Source organism: Oncorhynchus keta, chromosome 34, assembly GCF_023373465.1.
Source record: "Oncorhynchus keta strain PuntledgeMale-10-30-2019 chromosome 34, Oket_V2, whole genome shotgun sequence".
Lineage (NCBI taxonomy): Eukaryota > Metazoa > Chordata > Actinopteri > Salmoniformes > Salmonidae > Oncorhynchus > Oncorhynchus keta.
The window spans coordinates 65,795,121-65,813,802 of record NC_068454.1 but is presented as its reverse complement, the minus strand read 5'-3'; the positions used below and the strand labels follow the sequence as shown (position 1 = coordinate 65,813,802).

Genomic DNA, 18,682 nt, shown 5'->3' with positions numbered 1-18,682 from the left:
CCCGCTGGCTGCACCGTCTCCGATAGACAGAGGTTGCTCTCTGGTGTTGTGATGAAAAAAAGGTGTGGTTGTATATTATTCTGCCACTGTGTCTTCATATTGTCTCAGACTTGTATATCACAGTCCCAAGGCAAATTAACTAACAGTTTATATAACAAACAATGGAATTATCACAACACAGGTTGTAATTTGGCTATGTTTTTACTGGCTGAGCTTCCTCAGTGATTTTTTTCCACACGCTGGTTTAATGTGACTAAGAAAACGTTTAAAAAATATTTTTGCATCTGAGCTCCGAGAACGTGCGGCTCTCCTTTATTTTGTTAAGTGTTCCACTCCGCTAGCCAGCACCTCGCCTAAATAGGTATGCATTTCTTTCGCCTCTAGATTACTGTAAACTAAGCCCAGTCTAAATCTTGGGTTCACTAATTCCACTGTGCTCTGACCCCACCTCAAGCATTTTGATTGTTCTTGCTTTCATGAAACCAGTGTTTCAAGACACTGTTCATGGTGATGTGACACAGTTCTTCTGGTATTTCACATTCTGTGCTTTTTGAAGATACAAGCTTATTGTTGCACACAATGGAATGTTGGCATCTTTGAACAAAAGCCATTAGAGGTAAGGTAGTATTACAACAAACCAAAGTGCATCTGCTGTTGTGTTATTGTCATGAACTGTGGACCTGTGCTTGTGTGAATCCAGAAAGACAACAGTGATCTGGCGTCTTTCCAGGTCTGGAATTCCACTATTATCTAACCTCCCTGCTTCCCAGAAACCACTGGCCTCTCCTCAGAGACACTGAAGAGTGAGTGCCATGGGTTTCCTTCACACACACACACACATGCAAAAACACACCGCTCTTCTTCCAAAATAGTTTCCGGCATGGCAGAGAGACTACTCCCTTCCCTCCTCCCTCCAGGAGCATGCCCAGACACAAATAAAGACTACGTCTGTAGTGTCAGTCAGACTTTCATCTGGAAAACTCAGAGGAGCTGCTCCAACTCTGAAGATTATTGTTTGGGACATGTAATGCCGAAAACATTTAATGTCCTAGCATTTATTGACAGTGCTCTGTCTGGACTGTAAACGTCTAGAGGAGGTGTCTGCTGAAGAACTTAGCGAAGTGAAAGGGATGTTCATCCTGCGAGCTCCATTTATGTGGATGTACTTTTTCTGTGATTGCAACTTCAGGAAGGTATTTTAAATTCTTTGGTCTTTCTGACACTTTCTGTTGACTATCTACGACTCGAGGAGATCTTTGCCTGTCTCTGTTCAGGCATGACGGGTCAGGAGAGGAGTGAGGAGAAGAGTGAATGTGTGTCACTGTCTCCGATGAGGGAGGCTGTGCCTGCCCCACCTGAGTGTGAGAGGGTGTGTGTGTTTGGGACGGGGGACCTGGGGCGCTCTCTGGGCCTGCGTCTGCTGCAGGCAGGGTACGGGGTGGTGTTCGGCAGCCGACGGCCCCACAGAAGCAGCAGCCTCATACCCCACGGAGCACAGGTACAAAATAAAATAGATCTGGTGACATGTTTTTACTGTGTTGTAAATGTATTTCAATATATTAGTTTACGTTTGAAGGAGTATATGTGAATATACTGTACTTGTGTTTATGTGTGTATCAACATGTTGATGATGTATATGCAGGTCCTGGGCCATGCTGCAGCTGCTCAGTCAGCCCATCTGATCTTCATTGCAGTCCAGAGAGAACACTACGACTTCCTGGTACCACTGGCCAATCAGCTAAAGGGAAAGGTAGCATATATGTTTTATTACATTTGCAATATGTATGAATGTCTGTTTTGTCAGCATGTAACTGTAAAGTTGCCGAATATAATGTATATCCCAGCGTATTTAGCCAGTATATTCTATGTCCCAGTGTATTTCAAATCAAATTTGTATTGGTCACATACACATGGTTAGCAGATGATATTGCGCGTCAAGCGAAATGCTTGTTTATTTAGCCAATGTATTGTATGTACCAGTGCATTTAGCCAATATAATGTGAATTCCAATGTTTTTGGCAAATATAAAGTATGAATCAGTGTATTTGATTCCATATTGAATTGCAGCTGTTGGTGGACCTCAGTAACAACCTGAGGAAGAATCAGTACCCAGAGGCCAACGCAGAATACCTGCAAAGGTGAGCGCTATACAGTAAATGTTGTTATTATGTGTATGTTTTTTTGTAAATTAGGAATGTTTTAATATGTTGATGTGTATGTTGATGTGTATGTTGATGTAATGTAAATGTGGTTATATGTACATGAACAGCCTGGTCCCTGGAGCTGAGGTGGTTAAAGGCTTCAACACCCTGTCTGCCTGGAGTCTGCAGAATGGACCTTCAGATGCCAACAGACAGGTACACGAATCAAGGTTCAAGCCATGCCCATGAAACCAATTGGCTGCTAGACTCAAGTCTATATACACTACATGTGTAGTGTGTACACTACATGTGTACAAAAGTATGTGGACACATGCTCGTCAAACATCTCATTCCAAAATTATGGGCATTAAAATGGAGTTGGTCCCCCCTTTGCTGCTATTACAGCCCCCAGTCTTCTGGGAAGGCTTTCCACTAACATTGTTGCAGGGACTGGCTTCCATTCATCCACAAGAGGGATGGCAGCGTAGCCTAGTGGTTAGAGCATTGGACTAGTAACCGGAAGGTTGCGACAAAGTACAAATCTGTTGTTCTGCCCCTGAACAGGCAGTTAACCCACTGTTCCCAGGCCGTCATTGAAAATAAGAATGTGTTCTTAACTGACTTGCCTGGTTAAATAAAGGTTTAAAAAAAAAAGAGCAGTAGTGAGTTGTCAGTTTTCCAATTCACTCAAAAGGTGTTCAATGGCCCTTACCACCCCCAGGTGGTAAGGGTAGGTAACAACACATCTGATCCGGGAGCCCCTTAGGGTTGCGTGCTCAGTCCCTCCCTGTTCACTGATGACTGCACGACTCCAACACCATCATTAAGTTTGCCGATGACACAACAGCCTGATCACCGACAACGACGAAACAGCCTATCTGGAGGAGGTCAGAGAGAAAACTGAGGATGGATCAACAACATTGTAGTTGAGTGAAAAGAAGAAAGCATGTACAGAATAAAAATATTCCAAAACATGCATCCTGTTTGCAACAAGACACTAAAGTAATACTGCAATAAATGTGGCAAAGCGATTCACTTTTTGTCCTGAATACCAAGTGTTATATTTTTTGGGCAAATCCAATGCAACACATTGCTGAGTACCACTCCATCTATTTTCAAGCATAGTGGTGGCTTCGTCGTGTTATGAGTATGCTTGTAATCGTTAAGGACTGGGACATGTTTCAGGATAAACAATTAATGGAATAGAGCTAAGCATCAAAGCCTACTTCATTCAAACATACCCTCGTAAAACTGACTATCATACCGATCCTTGACTTTTGTAATTTACAAAATAACTGCCAACACTCTACTCAGCAAATTGGATGTAGTCTATCACAGTGGCATCCGTTTTGTCACCAAAGTCCCATATACTACCCATCACTGCGATCTGTATGCTCTCGATGGCTGGCCCTCGTTACATATTCGCATATTCGTCACCAAACCCACTGGGTCCAGGTCATCTATACGTCTGTGCTAGGTAAAGCCCAGCCTTATCTCAGCCCACTGATCACCATAGCAACACCCACCTGTAGCATGCGCTCCAGCAGGTATATTTCACTAGTCATCCCCAAAGCCAAAACATCCTTTTGGCCACCTTTCCTTCCAGTTCTCTGCTGCCAATGACTGGAACGAATTGCAAAAATCACTGAAGCTGGAGTCTGTTGATGATAAGATTGGAGGAACTGAACCAGGACACGGTGGAATAAAGTATAAGTAAGGCTGTTTATTCAGTGAAAAGTATTGCTCAGGCGTGCACGGGCTCGTTCAATTGACTCAGAAGGAGGCAGCTGAAGAGGGCCCCGAAACATGTTGTGCATAAGATTTTGTACATAGAATGACGTAGGTAGAATCGTCTTTGTTCTTGCTTCGGACTGGTTGGCGTAGAACAGCAGGGCTGGGTCTGGTCCCGCTGTCACTTCTCCATTGGTGCAGAGCTGAGTTCTTTGTTCTCTGTGCTGGTGTGTGTGTGCCTGTGTGAAACTGTGTGTGTGTGTGTGTTATTGTAGTCAGCCACCTGTGCAGGGGGGTGCCAGTGCGGTTAGTATCTGCTGGGGAACAGGGAGAGGGGAGGTTATGAATCAGAGAGCATTTATTAGTGCAAGCTATAGTTGCAAGGTTAGGCCACAGGCAGACAACAGTCAGTGAATGCGTTTTTACATGTGTTAATATGTTATTACAAGTCTTATATCTCCCTCTCTAACTTTAAGCATCAGCTGTCAGTGCAGCTTACCGATCACTGTACCTGTGCACAGCCAATCTGTAAATAGCACACCCAACTACTTCATCCCCATATTGTTATTTATCTTCTTGCTCTTTTCCACCCCAATACCTCTACTTGCACATCATCATTTGCACATCTATCACTCCAGTGTTAATGCTAAATCTTGCAACTGAAAGGTTGTTAGAGCGTTGGGCTAGTAACTGAAAGGTTGCTAGATTGAATCCCGAGCTGACAAGGTAAAAATCGTTCTGCCCCTGAACAAGGCAGTTAACCCACTGTTCCTCAGCCATCATTGATAATAAGAATTTGTTCTTAACTGACTTGCCTAGTTAAATAAAGGTAAAAAATAGATAAATATAGATTTTTCTGTTGTGTTATTGACTGTACGTTTGTTTATGTGTAACTCTGTGTTGTTGTTTTTGTCACACTGCTTTGCTTTATCTTGGCCAGGTCGCAGTTGTAAATGAGAACTTGTCCTCAACTGGCCTACCTGGTTAAATAAAGGTGAAATAAAAATACAATAAATAAAAGCATGAGCAAAATCCTACAGGAAAACCTGGTTCAGTCTGCTTTCCACCAGCCACTGGTAGCTGAATTCACCTTTCAGCAGGACAATAACCTAAAACTCAAGACCAAATCTACACTGGAGTTGCTTACCTAGAAGACAGGGAATGAAAATGGTTGTCTTACTTTCTCTCCTCCGTGCTGAATAAGTACAGCTTCGTTCTGGAGCTAGAAACCTGTATTGTGCATTGTGGGGGACAATTAACCAATTCTTGGTGGATTTTATTAGTGCTTGGGGTTATTGTCTTGCTGGAAATACACTTTCATCCAAGTTCTGGCGTCCTGGTAGAGGCAATCAAGTTAATTGTAAAAAAATCCAGGTACTAGGTAAAGTTAATGATGCCATTGACCTTAACAAGGACCCAAGGACCAGCGTAAGCAAAATATCATCTCGATTCTGTCTTATGTAGCAACATTTGAAATTGTGTTTTTTTACATTTTACAAAGTAGAGGCTCAGAGCTAGAAAATAGTATATCATACACTACAGTTGAGAAACAATGGGAAAGTAATTCTGCTTCGAAACCTCAGTTTTAAGAAAGAACACCCATTCAGCATCATTCACACCCTCTTAAGCCTTAGCCCCACCCATCTCTTTTAGGATTCACGCGAGGCCAAAGATTTCATGACTAAACGTTAGTTTAAACTAAGTCTATCGACAGTTGTTGCATTGACATCAGGAACATCAAACCTGTCGTTGTCGTTAGGAAAAAGTATAAACACAAAAACGAAAGGCTGCATTAGCAGCTTGGTGGTCCAAAATAGCATAACTAATGTATTTACATAACTTCTTAGGGCTAGGCCTCTTTTATCTCAATTCCTGTTGCTCAGGCCCTGAAGCCAGGATATGCATATAATTGGTACCATTGGAAAGAAAACACTTTGAAGTTAATAGAAATGTTATAGTAATGTAGGAGAATATAACACAAAAGATATGGTAGGAGAAAATCCTAGCCTAGCCCTTAACACCAATAAACCCACCCATTTACAGAAAATAGCTTGCGGTTGTGAGTGTGACGAAATAAAAGCAGGTCATTCTACCGTAGCATGTTAGTACTTGGACAATGTCTCGTTGGCCTAACATTATACCCTCATTTGACTTTGGTGCAGGTCATGTTCTTCACGATACCATCTCTGTTAAAAACATACAATATCAATTAAAATCAAAGCTACTTGCATAGTGGAGTCTTCTGTTTAGACATGTAGTGAGCCAGCCAGCTAATGTTAGCTAAACAATGAACCATAATCCCAACTCATAACGTCCCTATTCTTCATGAATCTGCAGGTAGCTAACCAACCAGGTTCAGTATTATCTAGCTAGCTAATGTTAGGCTATAACTAGCAATGCAAATGGCTCAGAGATACAAATAATATTACTACACAGATTATACACATAACGTTAGTAAGCTATATATATATAGCTTATATATGCTTTCATTTGAAATGAAAACAACTTTCTGACAAAATAGAAACATATAATATCTGAAAATGTAGCTAGCTATACTATCTTACCTGGATAGACGGATAGACACTTCCCCCTCTCTGTCACGGATACCATGGTTGTCCTTAGTTTTAAGATGCATTTTATATGTGTTCTCTTTTCGACTCCCTCTGCATATTTGCAATCAAATGCCAGAATTTCCTCCATCTCCTTAGCTATCATAATCTAATTCCACTGATTTCAAAACTCGGTCCTCCAGAAAGTGGTGAACAACACTTTTGCAGTTCTACATGTACTACGTGATATCTTTAAAGAAAGCCACATTCGAAAGGATTATCTACACAAACTGACCAGATCATGTTATAGACAGAAGCGTGCTACATGGCAACCAATCCGAATAATGGATGGCATGTCCAGCCCATCCATTATCTCAGCCAATCATGGCTGGCGGGAAGGTTCCTGACTTTTCCAAAAAGAAATCAACTAGGCAATTTTATTTGTATTTACTGATGGCATACACGTTTGTTATTAAGGCACATGAAAGTTCACATGTTCCAGAAGGCATTTCTGACTAAAAAAACATTTTGATTTTTTAAATAAAAATTATATTCAAATGTCTCTCCTGTGAAGTAGTGACGCGCAACATACGCCTAGTGTCCTGAAATTAGTCAAATATTTAACAGTGGGTTTGAAGTACATTTCTGCATATGCTTGTGTTTTTCAATGCCAAATCCACAACTGGTGCGCTCAGCCTTGATTTGGTCTTATGTAGCAACATTTGAAATGGTGTTTTTTACATTAGATAAAAGCAGAGACACAGAGCTACACAATGGTATATCATATACTGCATTTGAGGAACAATGGGAAAGTACTTCTGCTTTGAAAGTTGATTAACTTTTAACCTCACTTTTGAGGAATTGTTTTGGTACATACTGGAGAGCTCTAGTTGAGGTTTGCCTAGTTAAATAAAGGTAAAGCAAATACTGGAGGACTCTTCTTTGTCTACGTCCATTCAGCACCTTTTACACCCTCTAGTTTTCTGAAACGGGTCACATTTTAGAATAAGGCTCAGTGTCGTTAACCTCACAAAGTGAGGTAATGAAAACAGAGGTGTCAATACCTTTTTTAAAGATTATTACTTGTTAAACAAAATATCTTTCACTAAGCACAAGTATTAGTATAAAATAATATAATGTCCCACATTTTTGGAACATACATTATAGCTCAGTATTTGAATGAGTTATTTTATGTAGGTATTTTTGTGCATATTTATAAAGGGTGTCAATAATTTCGGACTCCACTGTATGTGCATAAATATATGTCAGGTGTATATCTGCGGGGAAAGTGTGGAGGCCAAGCAGGCGGTGATGGCGGTAGCCACCAAGCTGGGTTTCAGTGCCCTGGACCGGGGCTTTCTCTCAGTGGCCCGGGAGCTGGAGGACTTCCCCCTGCAGCTGTTCCCCCAGTGGAGGCTCCCCCTGCACATCGCCACTGGCCTCAGTGCTGCCTTCGTCTTCTACCTGCTGATCAGAGACATCATCTATGCATACGTCACCCAGGGCAAAGACATCTCCTTCAGAATCATAGTCTCACTGGCTAACAAGGTACTGGCCACAGGCCCTCGATGTGTTTGTGTTTCTGTGTGTGTTATCAGCTGTTCAAGGTGTGTGTGTGTTCTCGCCAGGTGTGTCCCATCGTGTCTCTGATCATGCTGTCTCTCTGTTACCTGCCTGGTGTCCTGGCTTCCTTCCTGCAGCTCTACAGAGGCACCAAGTACAGGTCAGTACAGGTGTATGTGAGTGTGTTTGCATACATGTATACAATACAATGTATGTATATGTGTGCATCTACACTACATGACCAAAAGTATGTGGAAACCAGCTTGACAAACAGCTCATTCCAAAATCAGGGGCATTAATATGGAGTTGGTCCACCCTATGCTACTATAACAGCCTCAAATCTTCTGGGAAGGCTATTCATTCGATGTTGGAACATTGCTGCAGGGACTTGCTTCCATTCAGCCACAAGAGCATTAGTGAGGTCGGGCACTGATGTTGAGCGATTAGGCCTGGCTAGCAGTTGGTGTTCCAATTTATCCCAAGGGTGTTCCATGGGGTTAAGACCAGTGCTCTGTGCAGGCCAGTCAAGTTCTTCCACACCAATCTCGACAAACCATTTCTGAATGGACCTCGCTTTGTGCACGGGGCATTGTCATCCTGAAACAGGAAAGGGCCTTCCTCAAACTGTTGCCACAACATTGGAAGCACAGAATCATCTAGAATGTAATTGTATGCTGTAGCGTTAAGATGTCCCTTCACTAGAACTAAGGGGCCTAGCCCGAACCATCAAAACAGCCCCAGAAAATTATTCTTCCTCCATCAAACTTTACATTTGGCACTATGCAGTCGGGCAGGTAGCGTTCTCCTGGCATCCACCAAACCCAGATTAGTCCGTTGGACTGCCAGAGAACGCGTTTCCACCGCTCCAGAGTCCAATGGTAGAGAGCTTTACACCACTCCTGCCTACACTTGGCTTTGCGCATGGTGATCTTAGGCTTTTGTGTGGCTGCTCGCTATGGAAACCCACCTCATGAAGCTCCAGACGAACAGTTATTGTGCTGACGTTGCTTTCAGAGGCAGACTGTCTTGGTGCTAATAGGGTTATCTTCCCTACCTTGTCACCACACAACTGATTGGCTCAAACTCAAAAGGAAGGAAAGAAATTCCACAAATTAACTTTTAACAAGGCACACCGGTTAATTGAAATGCATTCCAGGTGACTACCTCATGAAGCTGGTTGAGAAATGCCAAGTGTGCAAAGCTGTCATCAAGGCAAAGGGTGGCTATTTGAAGAATCTCAAATATAAAATATATTTTCATTTATTTAACACTTTTTTGGTTATTACAGGATTCCATGTGTTATTTCATAGTTTTGAAGTCTTCACAATTATTCTAGTAATAATAAAGAAAAACCCTTGAATGAGTAGGTGTTCTAAAACTTTTGACCAGTAGTGTACTTTTGTGTGTATATATAGATATATATATATATTGTATTTTTGTATATTATATATTGTATTTTTGTTGATTATAAGTGTTTATGTATGTTTAACATCAGGCGCTTCCCTGATTGGCTGGACCGCTGGATGCTGTGCAGGAAACAGCTAGGTCTTCTGGCACTGGGGTTCGCCTTTCTGCATGTGCTCTATACACTTATCATACCCATACGGTCAGTGGAACATTCACTCAAATGCCCACGCAGACACGTGCACACACACACACAGTGGAATGTGTCTCCCTTTGGATTTTAGTAAAGAAAGTATTGATTTTGTTCCCAGGTACTATGTGAGGTTCAAGGCCACTGAACGCACTGTCTCTGTGGTAAGAACACCTACACATTTTCAAACAGTGAACAATGGATAGACAAAATAGTGTACAGATTTAAGATCTTAATTTGATCACTCTGTTGTCGCTGAGATTTTTATGCGCCGCAGGGTTTACATAAATTCACACTAATACATTATATTAAAGAGATTCTCTGGAACTTTTTGTGTACTTTTTGGCCAGTAGCTCTGAAAGTAGCACTCACGAGCCAAAAGTGGCGAAAACTAATACTTTGTGACACCACGTCATTGCTTTCTCTGTATCTGCTGTGGCCACTGAGTCGTTGGGCCAGCCCTGCAACCTCATTGGTTAATGCTGGGCTGGCCTCTTGCTAGCTGTCACTCAAATGCGAGGGGCTGAAGCTCTTTGGCTAGAACTCAAATTGCTAGGGAGCTGGCCCACATGGGGGAAATGTAGGGAAAATGGCGATGCACAGCTTCAAGAAAACAGTCACTTTTCAAGTATTTTGCGGCTAATTAAGGTAAGAAAGAAATGTATGAACCACATATTGAGCCATCCAGCCCAATGCAGGAGGTTTAAAAAATAAAGTATTATCTTAGTCGCCAACGTACTCAAGCATGTCTTAACAGTATAGCACTTTTCATGTAGCCTAATTTTGGCCAGCTAATAGCCTAACCATCAATCAAGTAACATTACATTGGTGGAAAATTGTGAACGGAATTAACGTTCAAGTGCTGTTGCTGAAGGATTATTTTTTGCTTTGACAACACTGGTCATATTAAGATCCTACATCTGTATATTGGACACACACCTACAGTATATAGCAGTATTCAGGCACTGGTTTTGATTATAAACACTGGTTTACACCTCTCTCTTGCTCACTCTTTCTCTCTCTCTCGCTCTCTCTCGCTCAGATCAGAGAGAACAGGACCACTGAGTTTGATACAACGGCGGCCTGGCGTGGCGACTCCTACTTATCCCTGGGAATTCTGGGATTTAGCCTGTACGTCCTATTGGGAATCACATCTCTTCCCTCCGTCAGTAACGTTCTCAGCTGGAGGGAGTTCAGCTTCATACAGGTGGGATTACCAGAATGGAGCACACTGAATACTTAGACCAGACATTTTTACTAGCGTTGGGTGAATAAATCGACACATTTACATATCGCAATAATATTTTGTACAATATTATATTGATACTTTGACTCCAAGTACCGATTTGCCTAGTGCTAGTCAGCTGTGCCCCTGGTATTTTTCATCCTATAGCTTGTTCTCCATCATCTTTTTAAATAGTGAGCCAACATGTTTTATTTCCATGACTGATAAAAAAAAAACATTTTTCTCACCCTCTCTCGTCTTTCTGCACCAGACATACCCTATCGCACCTAAGTATCGTGATAATGTCGCATTGAGGTCCCTGGCAATTCCCAACCCTAATTTGTACACTTATCTCCTTCAGTGTTTCCCTTATTAACGTATTCATGTGGGGTGCAGAGCCGACATCCAGGCCAGAATGCAATAAAACTCCAGGAAAGTAATCTGATTTTCAGCAGACAAGCCAGAGGTTATGCGCTGGGGATATGAAGCTGTATTCCCATCACTACAGAGAACACACACTCATTCATAAATGCAACTGGGTCAGGAGAAACTCCGGCTCATTCTCTAATTCATTCATTTCCCTCAAATTGATGCAGTGATTTAAATGTTAAATTATTCATCAGATGTAATTTAGGAGGAATATATTACAACAGGTTAGAAGAATTCACCTAGAGATCGTGTGTGTGTGTGTGTGTGTGTGCGCGCTTGCAGGGGCAGAATGCACCCCAAAAAATCTGAGGGGCACAAGGTACGTGAGGATAGCTGGGTGATGGCTAGGCCTCCCATCTGGAAGTTGTAGCATTTTGCGTTTGTCAAACACCTGAAGCAGCTCTTTCCTGTAATCTAGAGCCATAATCATTATGCTTAATTCCATCTATCCTCCTGACTGGTGGTTCTTTTTTTAAAGAAACTAAATATTCTTCTCTGCATCTCTGCTAAAATCTGGGTAAAAGCTTGAAAGGAATGTGAGTCTTATTCAGTACATTTAGTAACTGCCTGCTTTTTTCAAGTCGACCAACCTTGCCAGCAGGCATGCCAGCTAAGATGGTTATACAAGCTAGCTACTCTAACTTGATTGATAGCAAAGAATGGCTTCTTGGCAGCTAGGGTGGGGTAAGATAAAAACAGTTATAAATTAACTAGTTAGATGGGCAATTCACTTAGATAACAAACAAAACAATAGACACAAATGTACACAAAAAAGTTAAATTTCTCATGGGATGGCAAAAGGGCAGGTGCTCAAGCTCCCTTAGACCTCTATCTGTGCACGTGCCTGGCATGTGTGTGTATGCGTGTGTGGTTCATGTGTTTATGTGTTCTTTTCTCCCCCACCAGTCCAAGCTGGGTCACCTGACTCTGCTGTTATGTACGGCTCACACCTACCTGTATGGCTGGAACAAGTTTCTGAGTTCTTCCACCTACAAGTGGTACACCCCACCGGGCTACATGCTGTGTCTGGTGATTCCCTCTGTGGTGCTGCTGCTCAAGCTGCTGCTCATCACCCCCTGTGTGGACCGAACCATCACCCGTATACGCCAGGGTTGGGAGAGGGGGGCAGATCAGAGGAACCCTAAAGACAGCCAACCACTGATACCTTAGACACACACACACACACACACACACACACACACACACACACACACACACACACAAAATAACACCCTCAGTGTGATGACAGCTTTGTCAAGGCATGAACTCTTGTTTCTTTGCTATTATACCCTCTGAGGTTGTCTACCATTCAATCATCGTTTGCAATGTTTCTGGGATATAAAAAAAACAGCAATAACATTTAATTGATATGCAGTCATATTTATTTTTGTATTACACTGTAAACATTGTTGCATTTTAATGCATATATTTTTAACCATACGTAAACCAGACACTAGCTTTCACTCTTGCTCTCTCTCGCTCTCTTACTGTATATCCTCTCTCTTACTGTATATCCTCTCTCTTACTGTATATCCTCTCTTACTGTATATCCTCTCTCTACTGTATATCCTCTCTCTTACTGTATATCCTCTCTCTTACTGTATATCCTCTCTCTTACTGTATATCCTCTCTCTTACTGTATATCCTCTCTCTTACTGTATATCCTCTCTCTTACTGTATATCCTCTCTCTTCTTTGACTGATTGTACAGTTATCCCCAGATGAAACACAGGTTTTAGAGACGTGTAAAAGTGTTTCAATTTATATTTTGTGTCTGTCTGATACATCTCCAGTTGCAGGTCAGACACATAAAAACACATTTATCAGTGTGATCCTCTCTGGGGCTGAGTGTTTTTATTTCCTCCAGAAAACAGACTCTCTGAAACCCAGCAACAGGCTTCCCTTTCATCACTAGATAGACAAAGTGGCCCACAGTGTCTTCTGTTATAGGGAGCACTTCCTTTGTGGTGAATATAACTGGCTGTTTGTGTAGATGCCAAATATCGAAATACATAGATGAAGAGGCAAAGCACAAAGACACACTGCCATAAACAGCTTGAACCAACACTAAAAACACAGGAACAGTGTGAAAACAATGTTGATTCAACCAGTGTGTGCCCAGTGAGATCTTTTAGACATGATTGAAGTGACAAGGTTAATTATTTGTATTGCTTCAATAAAATAAATGGGTATATATTTTTCCTCACTTACTTACTTATTAAAATACTACACACACAAAATATGAAGTGAAGTTCCATTAGCCTATTAGACTTTTGGAGAAATTTGTGATTTCTTCATGAAAGAACAGTTAGTGGCAAAAGTGACACACAATCAGTGGCAACCCCTTATTCAGCCCCACCTGTTTATCTAAATAAATGTCATGTTTTTTGTTGACTGTTTTGCATGTTATTTTAATAATAATAATAATGTAAAAAATATATATTATTGAGTTAATAAAGCTGCATACAAAAATCTTAGCTAGCAAGTTAGACAAGCAAGTTAGACAAGCAGTCATCGTCATGATTCCAGTCGATAATCTACTGGCTAATCCTTGTCATATGAAGAGAAATTCGAGATAAAATGTATCGGTGCTCAACATACAGTTGAAATCGGAACTTTGCATACACTTATGTTGGAGTCATTAAAACTAGTTTTTCAACCATTCCACAAATGTGTTGATAATAAACTATAGTTTTGGCAAGTCAGGTTAGGACATCTAATTTGTGCATGGCACAAGTAATTCTTCAACAATTGTTTACAGACAGATTATTTCACTTATAATTCACTGTATCACAATTCCAGTGGGTCAGATGCTGTTGCTAACTCAACGGCGAGGAGGTATCACTTCTTTAATGAATATGAGTTCAAATATGAGTTCAAAAAACTCACACTGAGGTTGGCTTAGTTCTGTAGTTGACATGTTAGTCCTTTTTAACTTCTTGACGCACCCATCCCGTTAGTGGGATCATTTTCATCAACATCCACTGAATTACAGAGCGCCAAATTCAAATTAAATTACAAAAAATATTTAATTTTCATGAAATCACAAGTGCAATATAGCAAAACACAGCTTAGCTTGTTGTTAATCCACCTGGCATATCAGATTTCAATAAAGCTTTTCGGCGAAAGCTATCGAAGTGTTTATGTAAGCACATCTCTCTAAGTAGACAAAATATTACAAACAGCTCGCAGCCAAGTAGATTGGTCACGAAAGCAATAAGTTAAATCGCTTACCTTTGATGATCTTCTGATGTTTGCACTCACGAGACTCCCAGTTACGCAATAAATGTTCCTTTTGTTCCATAAAGATTGCATTTTTATATCCAAAATATCTCCATTGGTTAGGCGTGTTGTGTTCAGAAATCCACAGGCTCGAGCGGTCACGACATCGCAGACGACAATTCCAAATAGTATCCGTAAAGTGCGTAGAAAGATGTCAAATGTTTTTTATAATCAATCCTCAGGTTGTTTTTACAATATATAATCGATAATATGTCAACCGGAATGTAGCTTCTTCCATAGGAGAGAGAGAGAAAATGGCTGTTGCGCATGAAAAACTCTGCTGGCACACAGCCATCCACTGATGCGATGGGTTCTTTCTCGCTCATTTTTTAAAATTAAAGCCTGAAACTATTTGTAAAAGGCTGTTCACAGCTTGAGGAAGCCATAGGAAAAGGAATCTTGTTGATATCCCTTTAAATGGAGGCAAGGCATCCAATGGAACAGAGACCTTTCAGGAAAAACGGCACTTCCTTGTTGGATTTTCCTCAGGTTTTCGCCTGCAATATCAGTTCTGTTAAACTCACAGACAATATTTCGACTGTTTTGGAAACGTTACAGTGTTTTCGATCCTTATATATGCATATTCTAGTTTCTGGGCCTGAGAAATAGGCAGTTTCAAATGGGTACGTTTTTTTTTGCCAAAAACTAATACTGCCCCCTACACTCAAGAAGTTAACGTATGAACCGTCGTCCTCACGTCCTCGGAACAGGAGATTACATTTTCGTCGAGGCTTTATATAGTGGAGGGAGAAGGGTGTGTTTTCTTAGTTTTATAACCCATGTCTCTTCACAGGGGCGGGCCACTGATTGAGCAGAGCCCTATCCTTATGAAAACCCAAATCTCTCATTTGGAAGCTAAAATCTTTTCACCAATAATTTTATATTCAAACATTTAAATTGGGCAACAATTTCATGTGAATCTGATTACTCTAATGTGTAGACTTTCCACTGTAGGGTTTATGTCATCCTATCATTGATGAGAATGTCTCAGATGACAACCGAACTGACATCATATTCATTACGTACCAACCCATATGTTCAACTGGTTGGATTACCAAAATATGGTTAATTTCCTACACTTTCTGATGTCCCCACAATCTCTATGTTAACCAAGTGATTTTCAAATGTCACATCAGTAGGGTAGAGAGAGGAAAAAGGGGGGGGGTATTTATGACTGTCATAAACCTACCCCCAGGCCAACGTCATGACATTGGTATAATGCTATTTTTATGAATGTGTTTTGTGAGTGTTTGTAAAGTACTTAGAGCTGCAAGTTTATCAATGTTATATCAAAACTTGTGACTGCTATTTTTCACCTGGATCAAATAAATATTTATATTGTTATGTTCTTCAATACATATCTACAGTATGAATGAAAACCCTGATGTAAAATTCCCGGTTTAGGAATCATTTCTTGACGAACTCAAAAAATTAAGATCTATTAAAGTTCAAGTTGTCTATTATGCTGATGTTTCCTCTTGTGTGACTGAGTCAATATTTCAATAAGTAAGGGAACTGGTGAAAAATAATACATGTTTAGGTCAATAATGCCTGTCAAGTTTGCATGATATACCTGTTTCCTTTTTGTGTCATAACTTAACTGCTGATGATAGAAATGAAACAAGTAGAAGAGGAAACAAGTAGAAGATAAGTATTCAGCTCTCTCACACACACCAACAAGGCACTCTGACAACCCATAAGGTAAGATCATGTATTTTACAAATTCATGTTAACCATTGCCCTGTGTCTTTTGTGTGGGACATCAAACGGGTGTCCTGACTCTGTGGTCACTAAAGAACCCATGGCACTTATGGTAAAAGTAGGGGTGTTAAACCCCCGTGTTCTGGCGAAATACCCCATCTGTCCCTCATACCATCATGGCCACCTAATCATCCCCAGCTTCCAATTGGCTCATTCATCCACTTCACCCCTGTACCTATTCCCCAGGTCGTTGCTGTGCAAGAGAACGTGTTCTCAGTCAACTTAAAAAAGCTTATTTAAAATAAAAAAATAAACAGCACCATGAATATAACTTAAATGGTCTGCTTATTAGCATACAGGGCAAATGTTTTTCACACAGCTATGATAAATGTTATATTACTGTTCTGCTCAGTAACATACAGGACAGATGTTTATAATATGCATTAGAAAAAGTTAATTGATTAAGACAAAACAACAGTTTTTTTTATTCTTACGACATGGAGAAATTCCTACTAGTAATTGTGGTGATTACAACATGCTGTGCTGTACCTCAATGTAACATAGTCACTGTGATAACTGCAATGAAATGTGACAGTAAATAGTAGATAGTAAAACGTATTCTGTTTAGATATGTTTAACGGTTTGTCTTTGCTCACTACTATTTAAACTTTTGGTAGAGTACACAATTTGCACCTGTTAATTTTTCCAAGTCGAATGAAATGTAAGATGAAAAATGCACATAGTCTTTTCTGCTTGAAAATAAAGCATCCAACATTGAAAAGAACAAGAAAGCATTCCAACATGTTGTTGTTTCCTGTTTCAGGATTCGTTCAGCGGGCGTTTCAACCAGCATTAGTCATTTGTTGGCCTGCTGACAGATGTCCACATCTGCTGTCTCCATGTGAGATCCAGAGGTACAGAAATCAGATGAAATTGACCACCAGCGACATGCTCAACAGGCCTTGCCTTCCGGACTAAAGGCAGAACAGACAATCAGACTGTAACCATTAACCCTCAAACACATTTTAACCAAGTATCTTTTATGCTGTCTGGTAACTTTCCATAATTGTGTAAATTGAAAAGGCCATGACACTAGATGTCGATCAGCTGACAGTATACCATAAGAAACTGACAATGTAAATAAACGGTGAGCTTACTGAGTATGTTGCGTGATTTAGCTGTCAGTGGTTCTATCATGCTAGGATAAATATAACCTTGTTACGAATGTCAGAGCTGCTCGAAGGCGTGAAATTAAACATTAATGCAAAGGCAGGATGTAAGCCAGTGTGTTTCACAATGTTGCTGGTGTCGTTACAACTTAATACCGTCCCGAAGATATGCACTGATATATAATTTTGTAGATCAGCGTTCACCCATGCACTACACACACGCACACGCACGCACACACACACACACGCACACATACACACACACGCACACATACACACACACGCACACATACACATACACATACACGCACACATACACACACACGCACACATACACACACACGCACACGCACGCACACACACACACACGCACACATACACACGCACACATACACACACACGCACATACACACATACACATACACATACACGCACACATACACGCACACATACACGCACACATACACGCACACATACACGCACACATACACATACACATACACGCACACATACACATACACATACACATACACGCACACATACACACACACACGCACATAACACATAGACACGCACACGCACACATACACATACACATACACACACACACACGCGCACACGCACACACAACCTGCTGCAAAAACGTAACAATGTAATATTAACATCAGCAACCTGATAATATGAGAATAACACACACACACACGCACACGCACAAACAACACACACGCGATATGGTAATATGAGAGTGAAAACTGTTGCCCAAAGCAGAACGTTTCACAGGAGGCATCCTATATTATCCAGCATCTCTAACATGTGCATGTGTGTGTATGTGGATAGGATTGGTTTTCAACATCTGAGACCATACTAATATAATGTTTGTTGCCATAGCTATAACCATAGTTATAACTGATCCTCTGTAGACAGTAGAAAAACAACAACCACAGGTCATATATCCCAATACTCACATTTTATTCCCAGATGTTGATACAGAAACACCACTGAGGATTCTAATACTACACACGAAGTTTAGAGAACATTCATCCCTCGTAATTTTCTTATCAAACCCTAAACGGTGTTTTCTGCCTATTTAATTTATTAAACTGCAGTTTTTCATGTTCTGTGGCAGTACTTGCCTTGGTGTGAATTCATTCCACAGTCATTGTGTGTTTAAAATAATTCCTTGTGGCAGGAAATTCTACATCAGCAGAGGAATGTTGATGTTTTACAGTAGTCTGTCTGGCTGGAGTGAAGATGGTGGGTGTAGGGACTGCGCACCCATACCCTCCCTGCGCAGGCCTT

At 40.9% G+C, this 18,682-nt stretch overlaps 1 protein-coding gene across 1 annotated transcript; it reads left to right on the top strand.

Annotated features, from left to right (window-relative positions):
- The first annotated feature begins 782 nt into the window (after nucleotides 1–782).
- Nucleotides 783–12,464, top strand: LOC118367709 (metalloreductase STEAP4-like). The gene is made up of 10 exons (XM_035751320.2): nucleotides 783–1,498; nucleotides 1,643–1,750; nucleotides 2,068–2,138; nucleotides 2,270–2,357; nucleotides 7,691–7,969; nucleotides 8,050–8,144; nucleotides 9,480–9,590; nucleotides 9,700–9,742; nucleotides 10,621–10,785; nucleotides 12,139–12,464. The coding sequence occupies exons 1-10, from the start codon at nucleotides 1,277–1,279 to the stop codon at nucleotides 12,400–12,402; spliced, it is 1,446 nt and encodes a 481-aa protein (XP_035607213.1). The 5' UTR covers nucleotides 783–1,276; the 3' UTR covers nucleotides 12,403–12,464.
- The last annotated feature ends 6,218 nt before the right edge of the window (nucleotides 12,465–18,682 follow it).